The 19,237-nt window shown below is 35.3% G+C and overlaps 1 protein-coding gene and 1 long non-coding RNA gene across 2 annotated transcripts in view; one reads left to right on the forward strand and one right to left on the reverse strand.

Annotated features, from left to right (window-relative positions):
• The first annotated feature begins 306 nt into the window (after positions 1-306).
• LOC144842722 (uncharacterized) overlaps positions 307-19,237 on the forward strand; it is a 43,073-nt gene continuing 24,142 nt past the window's right edge. The window contains exons 1-3 of the long non-coding RNA XR_013612161.1: positions 307-359; positions 612-646; positions 799-1,342. This is a non-coding gene — a long non-coding RNA (uncharacterized LOC144842722). The remainder of the gene's footprint in view (positions 360-611; positions 647-798; positions 1,343-19,237) is intronic.
• Positions 15,761-17,660, reverse strand: LOC144842694 (P2X purinoceptor 7-like). The gene is made up of 3 exons (XM_078699225.1): positions 17,244-17,660; positions 16,407-16,625; positions 15,761-16,149 (listed from the first exon to the last, which is right to left on the reverse strand). Exons 1-3 carry the CDS (start codon positions 17,429-17,431, stop codon positions 15,990-15,992), a joined length of 567 nt encoding a protein of 188 aa, XP_078555351.1. The 5' UTR covers positions 17,432-17,660; the 3' UTR covers positions 15,761-15,989.

Below are 19,237 nucleotides of genomic sequence, written 5' to 3' on the forward strand. Positions count from 1 at the left end.
GCTTTAGAGTGTTTGGTAAATGACATTATGAGATGTTTGTAAATCGTTTTAAACGACTTACAATGCGCTAGAGTATCTAAGTCTACCATTAAAATATCAATATAAACAATAAAGATTATTAATTCAAAACTTATGTAATTATAAAAAAATACAATCACAGTAATTGACAGTTCTATATCTTTAAATTCTTTTCTGAGGTAATTTGGTTTTAACAATTTGTACAATTAATTAATACTACCGTAGTACTTATCATTTAATCCAAGGTGAAGTTGTGCTAATTGAAGATACCGTTACTCCCACTGCAGCCACTCCTAAAAAACCTAAGTACAATGTGGACCAAAGAAGTAATATTAAGAAAGGTCAGCCTGCTTTAATATACAGTACCTACATGTTGTAATGTTATTTAAACTCTTTTACTACTTTCTTTCTTATTGAATATTGTGATCTTATGTCGCTTCATTATGCATCTTTCATTTACTAATCATAGCCTTATACTAACCTTACACATTTAGTCATTTTACTGTATAAATATAATAATTAAAATGCATTGTAGTAAGTATGTTGAAATATATGTGGCTATTAAAATATACCATTTATACTATCATTCTTAGAGAGAAAACCTTGGGCCAAGAAGAAACTTCTAAAGGTATTTAAATGATTGATAAAAACCTCTTGTTTTATTTATGTCGGTTTTTACTGTAACTGTCATGCATAAATACTGTATAAAAAAAATTATAAATAATTTGTACCTTGTAAAAATTCTCCCATTTAACAATAATGTTGTCTTGTCTCATTCAGAATGAAACTGGAAATCTGACAGAATATGAACAGGCTGTCATTGATTTCGTGAAACAACCAGAACCAGAACCGGACCGTATTAGTAATTTTTGTAAGTGGTTGGAAGCCGAAATAAGAAACAAAGAAGAAGCGAGTCAGAGAACAGTGATGAAACATATCACTTCCTTAATTTTTGAAAATTAATTAAAAGAACATTACGTGTACAGCCCCATTAGAGAATGTGTTCATTTTTACCCGAAGATTTTCAAAACTTCAGGTAAATGTCACTTAACCTCCTACTGTGACATGTGCTAATATAAGTCCAACTTTGCTAGGCAGGTCGTTAAGCCTTTTGATCATCACCGACTTCTGCTAGTTTTTGCCTGACCATTTACCTTGCATACTGAAGAATGTACCTTGTCCTAATCAATCAATTACAAGAGAGCTAATAAAATCACAGGGGTATAATAGGATTCAGGTCATTAATCACCTGCTTAGTTGATTTATCTGATAAGTATTTTGACCAAAAAGTTCTAATGGGGATCTACACCTAATGAATATTAATGTTAGATTTTTTATTTACATAGAGTATACCTAAGGAGGTATCAATCAACTATTTATTGCTCCAATTTAATTTTATTCAAATAAATTAATTACCAATATATTGTGCAGTTCACACATCAATTACTGTCCCACAGTCTCTGATGATCTTGTCCTGCCATGGGACTGCTCCTTCACTGGAATTAAAATAGCCGCAGAAAAGATCTCTTGTTAATTTGGCAGAAAAGGAATAATTTGGGGAGCCTTGCCGATTAAGATTGGCCAAACCATCGTCATCTTTGGTAATGCTTCGCCACTCTCCTGGTTTAAAATCATTAGAACTGTTGGAGTCTACAAATCCAGCAGGAATGTAGTGTGCATTGTCTGTCTGAATCATATAGTTGTGTAAAATAACACATGCCTTGACTATTTCGTCTACTGTGGAAATTCCTGCTTTGATTGGGGTCCTCATTATTCTCCATCTGGCAGACATTACACCAAATGCATTTTCAATGCATCGTCTGGCTCTGGATAACCTGTAGTTGTAAATTCTTTTTTCGTGTGACAAGTTGCTTTCACCATATGGCTTCAACAGCCAGGTCTTCAACGGGAAAATTGCATCGGCCAAGATGGTATGCGGCAATGAAACTCCAGCAACCTCAGCTGGTGGTGGGATATTGAGGGAGCCGGCGTCTATGTGACGATTAAACGATGACCGACTAAATATTGAAGCATCATTTTCATGGCCTTCTGCACCCAGACTTACCCATGTAAATGCGTAATTCGCATCGCACATAGCCATGATTACGGTGCTGCAGTATCCCTTATAGATGTAGAAGCTGCTCCCAGATTGATGTGGCTTCTCAATCATAACATGTTTCCCATCCAAGCAACCGATGCAGTTTGGGAAATTCCACTGGGTAGAGAACTCTTTTGCTATATTTGCCCAGTCACTCTCGTTGCCTGGCATGGTTAAATATGTATTATTTAATGCATTCCATAAACCTGTGCACACCTCTCGTATGATGTTGGATACTGAAAATTTACAAAGCATAAAAGAAATGATTTAAATTTAATATAAAAAGAGTACTATTTGAATATGTCCGAAAATGGTTCTGTTACAATGATTGTTTGATGATAAACAAATAATTAAAGATGTATTGTCCCTTGAAACACAAAAAATAAAGGTCAAAATATTCTAAATTTAAATTGGCCATATCAAAGTAATATTAAAGTTATTCACTTTAAGTCGAAAATTCGAGCCAAAAACAACAAGTTTATGTAATTAACAGGTAAATTAATTTGATTACATTTCGTCTGGAAAATTTTTTTGGAATTACAGTTATCAAAGGGACAATACATCTTTAATGCGAGTTGAATGGATAGAATATTTAATTCATGATTTAAAATGGATAACAATTTTAAACATGTCTTACCTGTTGATATGCCCATGCAATAGTTTAGGGCCATGTCACTCATGCTACCTGACCTGATTGTCACTGACAATCTCTCCTCTGAGCTAATAGACACTCTACCCCTATTTACCCGCGTCTTTAAATGGGGCTTAATTAGTTGGTGCAAGTGGTCAAATCTCTCAGGAGACATCCTGAAAAATCTAATAAAGGAACAATATTAATAAATGTAAAGCACAATAGTATCTAGCCTAGCATAGGCCTATGTTGTTTCTAATCAGTTAATAATAATGAGTTTAATATTAATACTATTTGGCCCACTCGTTTATTTAACCAAACTAGAATTCAACACTTTTTTGAAAATTTAAGCTTGGTTGATTGGAGTTGTATTACTGATCTTAATTCTTCTGACCATGCATATAATGTTTTCATCCATAAATTCACAGAGGTCTACAATATACATTTTCCCATCTCTAAACTTTCCAACAACAATTCCCGGCGTCGTTGTATTCCTCAAAAGCCTTGGATTACTTCGGCGATCCTAAAATCAATAACTCGAAAAGATAAATTATACAAAAAGTATGCAAGTAACCCTACTGAATCCAACAAAACGTCTTATGTTAATTATCGTAATAAACTTACTTCTTTAATCAGGGTTTCAAAACAGCAGTATTATGCTGAAAAGCTTGAGGAAACAAAATTTAATTCAAAACAGACTTGGAATGTTCTCAATAACATTATGGGTAGACAAAACAATAAACACATATCATCATTTTTTAAAATAAATGATTTACATATATCTGATTCTCAAATTATTGCTGATAACTTTAATAAATACTTTGTCAACATTGGTCCTGAATACCTGCGTAAAATTCCTCAATCTGATATTACTTTTAATTATTTTATAAATAACATAAAATCACCCGTTAACTCTCTGTTTTTTTTACCAACTGATAAAGATGAAGTACTCACAATATTCAGAAATCTGAAATCTGGTGCTAGCAGCGGTTTCGATGACATTAAACCAGATATTATTAAATCTGTTGGGGAATTAATAGCATCTCCACTTGTTCATATTTTTAATTTATCACTAGCTACCGGTATTGTCCCGGAGAAGCTGAAAATTGCCAAGATAATTCCCGTCTTTAAACATGGTGAGACTGATCAATTTAGCAATTATAGGCCCATCTCGGTACTGCCCGTTTTCTCTAAAGTTTTAGAACGCATAATTCATAAAAGACTCTATAATTATTTATCTCGATTTAATTTATTGCAAGAGAACCAATTTGGTTTCCGCCCAAACATGTCTACTGAAATGGCTGTTCTACAAGCATATGATAAAATAATCTCTGAATTAGATAAGAAAAAGCATGTTCTTGGGATATTTCTGGACCTGTCAAAGGCCTTTGACACCGTTAATCACGACATTCTCCTGTCTAAACTACAGCATTATGGTATACGTGGTGTTGCCTTTGATTGGTTCAGAAGTTACCTGGCGGATAGAAAGCAATATATCTCTTTTAATTATCATAGTTCTTCTTCTTTAAACATTTGTTGTGGTGTTCCACAGGGCTCAATTTTAGGCCCGCTACTCTTTATTATTTACATCAATGATTTAGCAAACATCTGTAAACACTCCAATCTTATTTTATATGCAGATGACACTAACCTTCTAATTTCAGATAATGTTTTAAACCGTCTAGTTGATAATGTAAATTCCGATCTCTTGACTATCTCGAGATGGTTTAAAGCAAATAAGTAATCGCTTAATGCTAATAAAACTAATTATATGATTTTTAAGAACAGATATAGTAACCGTGTTTACAATGACCTTAACATTTTCATTGATAATAATAACATCTCTCGTGTAACTAGTTGTAAATTTCTTGGTGTAATAATGGACGAATGCTTAACCTGGAATCAACATACAATCCATATTGCAAACTTAGTTTCAAAATATTCTGGTATTCTTTTTAGGCTAAAACCAATTTTACATGTCAATGTTCTATCATCCTTATACAAAACTCTAGTCCTTCCTCATATTCAATACTGCAGCTTGATTTGGGCTGACCACAATAACTGTCGCCTTGAAACTGTTTATCGCAAACAAAAGCGCATAATGCGTTTATGCACAAATTCTCAATTCCTTGAGCATTCACCACCATTATTTGCTAGTCTTAACAACTTAACTGTGTATGATATTCATAAGTTATCAAAAGGTGTTTTCATGTATAAATTTAAGAATAATTTATTACCAGCTAACTTTTCTAATTATTTTGTTAGAGTTAACTCAGTTCATAATTATGGCATCAGGTCCTTTGATACTTATCGCCCTTATAATTTTGTTACCGATATGGGTAGAAACACTATCAGAGGACATGGTCCAATTTTATGGAACAGTATTGATGCTTCTATTCGTAATTCATCATCTGTTAAAGTATTTAAAAAGTTGTATAAAAATAATTTGCTCTTAACTTATCAATGAGTGTTACAAATATGTTTACATTTACATTGTTCTTTTGCTTCTTTTGGTTTTATCGCACTATCTTTGAGTTCTTATGCCAACATGTTTAGCTAGTATTGTCTCGTCCTGTGCTTCAATTATGTTTGTATCATGTATTAATTATTTTGTTAAGGTGGCCAAATACTGTACGAGCTTTGCTCTTTTTTGGTCATCCTTCCATTTTTGCATATATTCCATTTCGCTTATCATTATTATATTGGAAAATAAAAACTGAAACTGAAACTGAAACTGAAACTGAAATACTTTAAATTTAAAGAAGGCCTTCCATAATGCTAATAATTGGATTGTGCTTAGGCCTAGCCCAGATACTTACTTGAAAAACCACTCTCTGTCCCGCTCTTTCATCATGTTGAAGTGGACATGGTACTGGCCTAAATTTTGACGACGTTGAAGCAAGTCCCGGACCCACATACGATGCTTCCTTTTCTCTTTCTTTTGCTTTTTATTTCTGTCTAATTCCATTAGAAGCAGAATTTTCTTCATTTTCTCACGTTTCTTAATAGAAGGGGCCATGGCAAATTAAAATTACATTAGATTTTTACACCGCGCACACCGCAATGTTTTGTTTGTCACGGTTGGCATGATGTGACGCTCGATCAGTTCAACGATTTTTTGATTCGAATTCCAACTTCAACGATCGTTAAAAGTTGTGTAAAATATTGGCGGTCCGACTCGATCACCGTTGTCGTTACAATTTTTCAACTTTAACGATTTTTAACTCAACGTATTTCAACGTATTTCAACGTTGACAGGAAAACAGGCTTAAACCTACCCCTTGGGTAGCTGATATGCCATGCACAAATTCAGGTTGATGGCTGCGGGAATACTTCTTTTTATGTTGATGATGACATTAGCTACGTGCAGACCATCAATGTGTACAAATGAAAGTTAAATTGTTTATGACCATATTCTTCTGCACGTATCATTTAAATCGCGTATGCGAAAATATACACGAACGTTATAATTGCAGAGGTTGCTGTCTAGGGGTGCGAAAATTGTAAATGCGCGAGACTAACACCCATGGGCTGATCTGCAAGAACATTTTGAAAAATATAGCTGATAGGTCCCCGGAAATATACATTGATATATGAAAAGGAATTACAAGTCTACCAGAGAACCAGCCCATCAAGGTTTATTATACTTCGAAGCATAAAACAAAATATATACCGGTACGTCTCCACAACCAGCCCTACCATGGATATAAAAAAAAATGTTTAAAAAAAAGAGAGATCTAGGTTCCCAGACAATTCACTAACGAAATATGAAACGAAATGTATCAGTATCCATGATCAGCTCTATAATTGGGGACGGTTGAGACAATATTGAAAACTAGAGCTGCAGGTCTTCAAAAACTACACTTACACTTTAAAAATTCAGGCCTAGAGGCCTAAAAAAGTGACCCTTTTTACCTTTACCAAGCATAGACCATTTTTCGTCGGTGAAATCAGTTTATTTCCCAGATGTGAATCTGGAATTTCGATGTACGATGAGCAGTTCATGACATACAGGACATTGGAAATGTAATAACTTAGCTATAATAAGATGTTGGCTAAACGAAAAAGGCATGTTTTCTGTTTAGGTACCCCACGGTACAGAGGGTTAATCGTAAATTAAAAAATTGAACATACGAACAATAGATCGCGAACATAATTCGTAACCTTTTGCTGTATAGCGCAAGTCGCACAGTACACGACGTAACGCTTCGGTAGAGTTCGGTACAGTACACATTCTGGTCCCTGGATGGAACACGTTTTTTAGATCGCTGGCAATAATGCATGCATATAAAGTGTAATAGCCCACCAACGTACGTAGTAAAAAAAATTGAACGTCGCGGTTTTCTAGGCGCTGAAGCTATGAAGTGAACGTGAACGATTTTGACGAAACGTACTCGCGTTTCCCGATTGGGGGGGGGGCGCTAGGCTCCCCGACGAGGGGGCTACGGGGGCTGGCGCCACCACTGGTAATGCACGGCAGTTTCAAACGCGATATCCGAGACACAAAGTGTTTACAATGCGCTTTTGATTGATACGCGTGGCGCGAGCCTTGAGCAGCTATTTATAGCCCACCAACATCGAGCGAAATGTTTACATTAGCTAGCTATAAACAGAAAGTGTATCATATGAAGTAAATACAGTCTTATAATGACCAATTAATAAAGTTTTCTTTGAATCTTACAGTGTTTGCTTTATTATTGTATTTTGTATTAGGGAAAATTGTCTAGGATTAAAAAATATTATTAAAGAAACGAAATTTTAACAATGTTTGCGATAGTTTCAAAAGCCGAAAATATACATAAATAGCGCCCTCATGGCGAAAGTTTATAGTCGCGGTAAGTTCAAGCTTTTTATCGTCTGATAGCAAATCTCTGCAATTTTTTCGAGCAACACCGTTAATTCTAAGTAAAAGCTGAGACTTTATTCTTTCTTTAGCTCAAAATTCAGGCCGATGTCTACTTTCAAATTGATTGATATGCATTGAGTAATTTATGTCGTGTATGTGGTGTCAAGTTAACACGAAATCAGCGAAAATTTGAAGTAACTACGTCCTGACATTTTTAAATATTGATTTAACTCATGAAAACAAAGATGTACATCCACCATTCATTTGCAAGAACTGTCAATTTTCAAGCTATAACAAGAAGGTTAGCACAACTCAAAGGTACATCTGGAGACAACACACACAACAATCATGTTTCACATGTTATTTATTATCAGAACAGTCAAAACCAGGTAAAAACTAAAACAAGTAAAACTCAACACATTATTTTCTGAAACAGAATGTGACGTTATTCCATCAAAATTTACAGTCAATGACAAAATCAATTCTGAACCTTTCATTTGCCAAATATGCAACTCGAACAGTCTTGAGTCAAACTGTTCACATCACTATTGTTCTAGTTGTCTGTATAATTTGTTTAGTACCCTCCATGTTAACGTATGTTCATGTCTTGTGTGCGCAAAGCCAATGCACATGCTGGAATTTAAAACCGCCTCCCAAATTGTAATAGAGCTTCTAAAATCACTAGAATCACAATGCTCATGCAATAAGTTCATAAAATACTCTCAACATCAGAGACATATTTGTGAACACCAGACAACTAAAGGAGTGGTTTATCATAATGTTTCTAAAGCTGTATCAGTGTTAGAGAAATTACTAGAAGATAGTCATGTCTCCCAAACAATAAAAACGTTTGCACAAAAAGTTGTTTACAATCAACTAAAGAAAAGTGAGGAAATGCTGATTGCAACAAATGTTCGGGTGAGTGCTTTAAAACAAATTCTGTAATTATCATATTGCATGTTATAAAAAGTAGATTAATATTATTATAACAGATTTGTTTTGTGGTAGTTATTTACTGTCAATAGGTTGTGTATCTAGCATAAAACATACAAATACAATTCTTATCTACAGCCAGCAAAGATTGCTATCATACCAAACACCAAAGTCTCAAGTGATAATGCCAGTTCTCGAACTGTTTCCAGACGAGCAAATAGTATCAGCAGCATCATAAAATCAGTTGGCAATAGTGAGGCTGGTGATTTCCATCAAAAAGTATACTCGGCGGTTACACCAGGGAAGGCGTATAAAAAAAGGTGAATTGTCAGTGAGTTCGGCCGACAAACTGTATAAAATTTCGAAATCTACGCTATCGGACAAAGCCATGGGGAGAACCCTGTAATATCAAAACAGGGACCAGACTCATGGCTAACTGTTGCAGAAGAAAATAAAATTGTCGAATGGTTGAAGGGCATGGCCCGGATAGGGTATGGCCGCGCTCACGGTGAAAAAATCATAGAGATGGCCGGGAGACGGCCCCTATCAAAAACAACATGTCGGGAAGGCAATGGCAATGCAACTTCATGAAACGCCACCCTGACCTGGCTGTGAGACTTCCAGAGTCCCTAGGAGTGGAGTGGGGTCTCAAAAGAAAAGATAGCGGGGTGGTTCGAAGAATGTCAACGCTTCATAGCAAAGGAAAAAAGGTAGAAGAAGCGTTTGCTTGAGACCACTTGTTATGTCGTCAGGCAGTTACCTTTCAGTTATTATATTATTATACAGTAATATCTAGCCTAGGCCTACTTTCTAGTAGGGCATAAGTACTAAGACTAAAGAGAGTTAGCAATTTATTTGATTGCCAATCCAAAGAGATATTACTATACGTAATTTATATGATTTATTATATGAATTATTATTAATTTGATTTTTTTTTATAGGCCAAGTTGAAGCAGAAAATGGTGAACTAGAAAATGAATATACATTTCCATAAGTTGTTGAATCATGCATTTAAACCAACCAAATCAGTTTTTAATACTAAATTTTAATTTGTTCTTTTAATTCTAATGTAGGGAAAAAGTGTGGTACATCAAAACCCCCCAAAAAAGGGTAACTTTACCAAAATCAACAGTAACTACTTTCTGATGTATTGGCAACAATAAAAAGAAATCCCTTGTTTGTCTTGTGTGCGCAAAGCCAATGCACATGCTGGAATTTAAACCCGCCTCCCAAATTGTAATAGAGCTTCTAAAATCACTAGAATCACAATGCTCATGCAATAAGTTAATAAAATACTCTCAACATCAGAGACATATTTGTGAACACCAGACAACTAAAGAAGTGGTTTATCATAATGTTTCTAAAGCTGTATCAGTGTTAGAGAAATCACTAGAAGATAGTCATGTCTCCCAAACAATAAAAATGTTTGCACAAAAAGTTGTTTACAATCAACTAAAGAAAAGTAAGGAAATGCTGATTGCAACAAATGGTCGGGTGAGTGCTTTAAAACAAATTCTGTAATTATCATATTGCATGTTATAAAAAGTAGATTAATATTATTATAACAGAATTGTGTTATGGTAGTTATTTACTGTCAATAGGTTGTGTATCTAGCATAAAACATACAAATACAATTCTTATCTACAGCCAGCAAAGATTGCTATCATACCAAACACCAAAGTCTCAAGTGATTATGCCAGTTCTCGAACTGTTTCCAGATGAGCAAAAAGTATCAGCAGCATCATAAAACCAGTTGGCAATAGTGAGGCTGGTGATTTCCATCAAAAAGTGTACTCGGCGGTTACACCAGGGAAGGAGTTGAAATAGCAGTAAGGCGTATAAGAAATGGTGAATTGTAAATGAGGTCGGCCGCCAAACTGTATAAAATTTCGAAATCTACGCTATCGGACAAAGCCATGGGGAGAACCCTGTAATATCAAAACAGGGACCAGACTCATGGCTAACTGTTGAGTGCAGACGTGTTGTAAAACCGCTCCCGTCCTTCTCGGCGCCAAGCTAGTTTTTATTATTTGTCACAGTTATTTAAGCTTATTTAAGCTTTGGCAATTTATTAAAGAAGACATAATGAATGACAAAAAGGATAAAAAGCCTGAAAGAAAGTCTCAAAGAAATAAAGAAGTAGAAGAAACAACTAATACTACCACTGGAATCGGAGATAAAGGTGAAGAAATATTATGCAAATTAAGTAAGCTGGACAGCATAGAAGAACTTTAACAAGGTATTGCAACCAGGCTGTCTACTATAGAAGAAAAACAAAAGCAATTGGAAAAGGATCAGAATGAAATCAAGGATATTACTAACCAACTCGAGGTAGGAGTTAACACTTTAATAAGCGATCTAGATGAAACTAAAAGTAAAGTTGAAAATTGTGTCAACAAGGATACGCTACTGAAGCTAGAAAAAAGGTTAGATGATTTGGAAAACAGATCTAGGCGAAATAATATTGTTCTATGGGGTGTTAGTGTAGGCTGGTATGTCGTTTATATGAATGTCGTGTATATTTTTTGTTAAAAGCAAACTTTGACTTTATTTCATATCTTGATAATATAAGGAATGAAAAAAAATATGTTGCCATTTTTTCAAAAGACATTTAAAGGACCAAATTCAAGATGGCCGCCAACATTCAAATAACCCTATTAAAAATCAGAATATCACCAATAATACAAATTATAAATGTGGAACAAGTCCGTTTTGATGGTATTACTGTACCCATTATACAATCTTAACTATGTAAAGCGATTATCTGTCGGCCATCTTGGATTTCAAAATGGCCACCACTAAAATTAAATTCTTTAAATAATTTTTTTTAAATATGTGTGCATAAATTGTTGTTTGTACACAATGTTCTAAATTTGTCACTTCTCCCAGGATTGTCTAAATATAAGGCTGTCTAAAGTTGTCAATGTTCTCTATATAACAGATATATAATACCCAACTATGACTCTTAAATTAAATAATCGTTCAAAGTTGGAGTTGCAAAAGTATGGAACAACTTACCAATTTATATCAAATATTCAACAACAATTACGTCTAACTAGAGGGTGAGCTCGCTTCGCTCGCTTCCCTCTAGGAAGTGTAAACGATGTTTCTCAGAATGATAATGACTCGGGTAAAAAGGTTTTAGAAGGACGTTTTCCTTGTACGTTTTATGTCGGTTACCATTATTGAAAATGCTTGACATTCGAAAGACTAAACCTACTCTGTTTCACAGTGTCTTAGATGATTAATAACATACATAACAAGTATAGTGTTTATTGTTTGGTAGGGCCCTTATATGGCGGAGGTCGGGAGGCAGATATCATTTGAGGGAGATGATTATTCGAGGGATTTTTTAGTTTTAATAATATTGTAACATTTATAATCAAATAAAATCCTCTAATAGATATGACAAGTGGTAAAAAATAATAACAAATGCTTGTTAAATTATAGTTAACCGTGTGATGAATTATATTACAAATAGTATAATTGTGTTATTATAAATATAATACAATATTGTGTGTATAAATGTGGATGGGCGTTTACCTGAAACCAGGTAGTTGCAAGGTGAACCTGTGAACTCATCGTGAACCTGGAAATTACTTTGATCGCGTACAATTGAAATTGAGTTGAAAATCTACCGATGAAATCAGAAATTTTGTTTTAAAGCAGAAATGTCACTAAAACATTAATAAAATCTATATAAAGTAATACACTAATAAACACGGCTCATCCTTAGCGTTATTTTTAAGATTTCGCCGTTATCACGAAAAAGCAAATTTAAAATAGCCACTCGAGCAATTCAATTACTTCCGGTTCGTATGCAGAAATATTTCCGTGACGTCATCTCGAGTGCTTCGCTTGGTTAGTTACACACACGAGTTGTTGAACACTGTATTTCTCTATTGTATTTCGCATTCTTTTGTTCACGTAATCAATCTCTTGAGGCACTTTTGTTAAAGTTAACTTTTGTTGGTGTTAAATCAAAACACAATGCCGTATTGTGCAGCATTTAATTGTACCAATACAACAAGTGGAGGAAAAAATCGCGACCGGAATATATGATTTTTTTCCTTCCCAAAGTCTTCGGCTCTGAGAAAGGCATGGATCCACGCCGTCAGACGAAAAAATTTCCAGCCTAGCAAATTCGCAACGATATGTTCGGAGCACTTCTTGGAAGAAGACTTTGCAAAATACCCACCTAAACTTCGTGAAATGGGATTCAAAGAAAAAGTAAATTGGAAATTGAAAGACGGGGCAATACCTTCGAAGGTTACATTGCCTTCAGAAAGCACCGCCACCGAGAAGATCCCAGGCCCAGCTGCTAGTAGTAGTACTAGTAGTACTAGTAGAGGCGCCTTTCAAAAACGTAGGCGAAGAGAAGTAAGTGTTGTTTTTACTGTTTTATTATTGCACTAGGCTTACCACCACCGCCGAATTTACTTGCCTCGATTGACAGGACAGGCCCTATGCCTAGCCTCCACACCACACATTCTCATTTTAATGATTAATAATAATAATTTAATATGCCTTGTCAGTTAGGATTATAAATGATGCGAGTGAGAGGATGGTGTGTGCTGATGATGCAATACAACAATATGCTGTATAAAATAGCTTACAGTATGTACTTACAATAAAAATAATTCAGGAAGGTTTATGTTTTTTATTGCTAATTCAGTTCAGTAGTTAATTTATTCATGTTTGATATTATTTGCATAGTAATAGTAATACAAGTTACTTTTACTTCTACAGACAATCTTGATGATAGAAAAGCAAGAAAGAGAAAGACTTGAGACAGTTGATGATGCGCCCCCAGTACCTGTCGAGACTGAAATGCAGGATGTTGCTGCTCCGAGCTGTTCAACATCATACATTGTGAAATCAAAATATGTGCAAACCAGGCCACAACTTAACACAAGCAATACCAGATCAACACAAACCGAAATCGGTGATATTACCACAATTTTAACACAGTCACCAGCAGAAATTCGGGAAAATAAACCAAACTCCGAGTCCGACTCTGAATCTGAATCATCGTCATCGTCATCGGAATCGGGTGATTGCTCCAGCGATGATTATGAGCCAGAGGATGACGATGACTTTGAGACAGAAGATGATGAATATGATGAGGATGATTGTGACAATTACCTATCATCTCATGCTGAACCTCATTGTGAACGCAAATTCATTGTTTACGAATCATGCATTCGTGAACTTCTTTCGAAGTGCAATACTTGCAGTGCACCTACACTGGTAAAGATAGCTGCAAAGAATGGATGTGCGGCGGTGTTCTCAGCTGAGTGTGAAGAAAACCATGTACAGACATGGAGGACGCAGCCCATGCTGGGGAAAATGGCACACGGTACTTTGTGCATGGCTGCAACTACACTATTTAGTGGAAGGAGTCCCGAGAAGATAATTTTGTTTTGTAAACATCTAAACTTGTTATGCTTCAGTAAAAGGACATATTTTCGACTACAGCATGCATATTTAATTCCGTCTATCACAGATGTTTGGAATCGAGAACGGCAAATGGCACTTGAGTCATGCAGAGGAACATCCATTACTATTGGAGGTGATGGCCGGTGTGACAGTCCTGGTCATTCTGCCAAATATGGATCATATACGATTATTGACCTGGAGAAAAATGTTGTCCTGGATACACAGCTAGTTCAAGTGAGATATTGTTTGTGATTTCTTCTATTTCATTAAACCACTGCCCAACAGAATAAAAATCACTACAACCATCAAACACAGTAATTTAATACAGACAAAAAGAAAAAAAGTTTCTCCATTCATTTTTATAATATTTATATTATTTTTTACAGTGCAATGAAACAACCAGTTCAAATGCCATGGAATTGGAGGGGTTAAAAAGATGCCAGGCAACCTTGGATAAGGAAGGCATTCAAGTCGATGCATTGGTAACAGATAGACACGCCTCTGTGAAAAAGTATATGAGGGAAAAGTGGCAAGGTGCGAATCATTACTTTGATGTATGGCATGTTGCAAAAGGTTTGTACCAAAGCATGATAACCACCTCATTAAATTTAAAGTTAATTGACAGTGCTTTTAAGTTTTCACTTTTGGTTTACTCTTCGTAGGAATCAATAAGAAGCTAATGAAAGTTTCTTCAAAGAAAGACAACCAAGATCTACGTGAGTGGATTAAATCGGTGGTAAATCACATGTACTGGGTAGCATCAAGCAGCGGTGACAACGAACAAGAGAAGGTGAACAAGTGGTGCTCAATTATGTTGCACGTCTGTAACATCCACACTGGATTTGATGGAGACTTCAAACAGTGCGTACATGGTCCTATTGAGGAGCATAGAGAGTGGATTAAAAAAGGTAATTAGACATTTTGTTATCATTAAAAATTGGAAAAAAACATTTTAAAATAATGATTAATCTAATACTGTCTTATGAATCGTTTACCCTGCAGGTTCTAAGCATTACAAATTGTTGTCGGAAGTTGTAATGTCATCATATCTCCTTAGGGATATACCCAAGTTATCTCCCCGGTTACAAACTTATGGCTTAGAGGTATTCCACAGCAACCTCCTTGCCTTCGCACCAAAGCACACGCACTATTTCTATAAAGCGATGACAGTGAGGTGAGTTAGGTTACACTTGTTTTTTTATTTGCATGTACTGTATTTAGTATTGTTTTTACAATTTCAAAGCATCGAGGTAAAATTTTGACATTGTGTTTGATAGAATATATTTGGCAGCCCTTCATTTTAACGAGAATGGAAACAGAAAACAGGCAGTTAGGAAAGATGGTGAAAAGTGCTGGTCCGTGTCATACCCGAAGTCAAAGAAAGGAGAGAAAGCTGTTCCATCAAAAATTAAAGTTGATCCGACCTACAGTAAGATTTTTTTTAAATAATTTATAAAGTTTACTAAATATTGTTGCAACAAACGAGGCCATTAATGCAATTGATGGTAAACTAAAGTGGTTTATTGAAAATAATAAATAATATGTCCTGTGTAAATCATTTCTTGTATATTTTTTTAATAGAATATATTGAAAAGTTGCTAACTGTAGTGTTTGAAAGAAGACAAGAGTTTGCTACATACAGCGAAGCCAGTCAAGATGCTCTTATGAATTATGCAAAAGCACCACCGGCCGTTAACGCCACATATCAACCGTATGACAAAGCAGACTTGGTCAAGAAAAGATGTACTCGTTTTCCAACTAAATAACATTTTAATAATCAAGGTAATAAAGTACTTATTTTCATGCCTTACAATACACATGGCAAAACATACAGTAATTATATATGTTCTTGTCAGTATAAACTTATAAAAATAGTTTTCAAACTTTTATTTCATTATCCTCAATCATGAATAAACTTAACTAAACTGAATAACTCTTTTGTTTTATTGTTTTAATTGTAGGAACTGAACTTTGGTGAAACTGGTGGATATCCAATCTATGCAACTGTACAATGTGCTAATTAGTCATGGAATTTTGGGATATTTAAAGCCTACATATTGTTGCGCAGGAAATGCATTCCTAATAGTTGACACTACGCAAGACGGAAGTATTTTTCTTTTGCCCTTCCCAAGTAGCTTCCATATCCAAGTTGTAAACCTCCGGTAGGCAACATGGCGATATAGCCTGAAAACATAAAGAAAATTGTGATTAGTTAACAAAATAAATTTACCATCTTTAATGTCTCATTACAAGACAAGAAGTTGCATTGTTTTTCTAGAAACTTGCTGGACCTTTGGGTCGGTAGTTGGTTTATTGAATTTGTTAATTTAATGTTGTCAGTTTTGTCATTAAAAATCTGATTTCCACTACAATACTGTTTTACAAACTGTTTTGTAATTATTTTGAGCGTTAATTCAAATATAGTATTTACTCAAACTTACTGATTCACTGGATGGTCATCGTCAAATGGACCTTCCTGTTTCACATAATGCCAGAAGGACACTTCCAAAACATCGTGGTCCAGGCAGTTGTTTTTGAAACCGGTATGTTGCGTTATACATCCAACTGCTTGCTCCCCCATTTTCTCTGCCATCTCCTCTGTCTCATAACAACATACAGACTCAACAGCAGTTGTTGCTGTACAATGTGAGCACTTGCACCTGCATAGAATCAACATTACAGCACTCAAATATATACTATATACAGTTACTATACTAATAAATGAAAATCAAGATAACAAACAAGGTCCTCCCCATCCCACCAAAAAAAGCCCCAAAAGCTAGGCTTCTGTAGCTAGCCTAGCTAGTAGAAATAGAATATAGCCTATTAACTGTGGCTAGCCTATTAGTATTATAGAGTGTAGCAGGCCTATAATTACGAAAAAATAAAATATACTCAAAAGGCTAGTAAAATCAACAAATTTGATCCAAAACAAAATGTCTTTCCCCTTTCCCGTCACCTTCCTCGCTGGCCGCATATGTCAGGATATGGCCGCGATTTTTTTTTTTTTTTTTGGTGTCGTCCGATCGATGCAGTCGGGTAGATTCACAATTGTGAAAAGGCTACACATAACAGTACTAGCTAGCTAACGAATAATACAGTATTAAAATGATTTTATTATAAAAACAGCAATAAGGAAGATTTTAAGACTGTTTTACGATCGGTATTTAAACACTAAAAAATGTAACGTAGGCCGCGCCTAGCCTATGACGGAACCGATGCTAGCTAATTAATAGGCTATACAGTAGCCTCCCGGCTAGTGGCCTATGTAAACATACCATGTTAAATTTCCTTCTCTTTCCTCCCTTCCTTCCGCCTCAACATCGTCTTCTTCTTCCTCATCGGAAGAATAATTTTCAAATTCCCTAGCCTTTCTCAAAGGCTCATATTGGTATGGCTGAATTTCTAACGGAAAAGTTTCTTCTTCGGAATCGGAATACATTTCGCCAGGATTGGCTTTTTTCATGTACTCATCCAGCGTGATGGTTCAGGGAAGATAGCGAAACCCGATATGACGTCACGACTGTAAAGTTAATGAGTTGGCTCTAAACGCTGACTGGTCAGAAAAATCCTATTTTCAAACGTCGATTTTAGCGGTAAAAATTGCATAAAAAATTTCGAAAAACCTAATATATATCTTATTATAGCTAAACAATCATCACAAATACTCAAATAGGTGTTGACATTTCTGCTTTAAAACTCTTTATAATATATTCCTAAGATATGGAACAATATCGTAAAAGTGAAAACTGTTTTACATTTCGCGGTACATCTGAGATAGGCCTAGTTCAGGTAGGTATCCAAGGCAGAGATTTGTTCTAAAGTTTTTCCATTGTGCTTGCCTATGTCAGAATTAACCATAATTTATTTATAGATTCTAAATTACAGATTTCATTTCTTTTCATGAAACTGAAACTTGACAGGAAACAGGACCACAATATAAAACAAGTGCATTTATACCTTATTGTGAAATCCTGTATAAATATGATGTTAAATAATAAATGCGTTATTGCTATGTAATTCAATGTCTGAACCTTCAGGGCCATAGTCACCAGTATCATGGTTGGTAAGTTTTTAACCTGACAACTTTTGGCAGAAGCTTGAAGGCAATACAGATACAGCTCATTCACAAGATTATTCATAGGCAGCATTAACTCCTACTTCTCATCTTCTACAATCTCAACCGATTTCATTAGATATGTACCCCCTACAGATGGACCACCATTATACACTGGTTTGATGAGTGCACATGGTTGTGGTTTAAAAATTCATGTACTAGGGAAAGACAAGAATGCCTGGTGATGACTCTTGCCCGAGATAAGTGGAGGTGGACAGAGATGACATCAAGAAGCAATTATTATGCCGACCCGGCGAACTATATGGCTTTTGGACATGTAGCATTGTGAAAATAGTGTTGAGGCCAGTGCTTTTGTTGAAACTGAACTTGTATTACCTATACAACCAGTGACACAAATATCTTAAATGGAAAACACTAATTCTGCTTTCTCTCTACAACTTGCTTCTACAAATGCAGACACAGAGAGAGATTCTAAGTGAAGTCATTTTGTTTGAAAGAGGCTGATCATAAAGATATTAACTTGAATACAGAGAGTCGACGAAATCTAAATGATGTGGTTAAACTATATCCCTATATATGTCCGAGACACAAGAAAACGATATCTCATCATCATCCATCATCCGTTACGCTATTCGTCTTGGGTAGACATTGCGTACGCTAATCGTTTCCAAAAACGATATCTGCACACATGGAAAGTACACATGCTTTTATCAAATATTTCGTCGCTCATGACCACCTGAACAACGACCGGTTACTTCCGCTGTATCAATTTTAACAGATTACTGAAACAAATTACAGATATTGGAGTTTATGAGAGGACATGTATGTGTGGGACTTGCTGGATTTACATCAATTGATCAGGGTCATTGAGCGTGGTATTATTGGAATAACACAAATTAATGATTTCATCAGAGCTGGCAAATCTAGTTGCATTACAATTTGTTTTGTTTTTTTGGCCTATTTAATTTTAGTGCGTTGGACTCTTATCAGTTGATCTCAATGTGCTCCCTAACACAGTGGTGTTTAATGAACCATGTTGGGTCGTTCCACTTTACTAGGAGGTAACTTTCAGACAGTTAACAAAAGTTTTTAATAAAAGAAAACAAAACAATACAATAGGTACAAAAGAAAAATGTTAGAGTGTTAAGAACTATTTATTAGGAGACTACTCCCCTTAAAATAACTATGGTACAT

This window comes from Antedon bifida, chromosome 5, assembly GCF_963402885.1.
Source record: "Antedon bifida chromosome 5, ecAntBifi1.1, whole genome shotgun sequence".
Taxonomy (NCBI): domain Eukaryota; kingdom Metazoa; phylum Echinodermata; class Crinoidea; order Comatulida; family Antedonidae; genus Antedon; species Antedon bifida.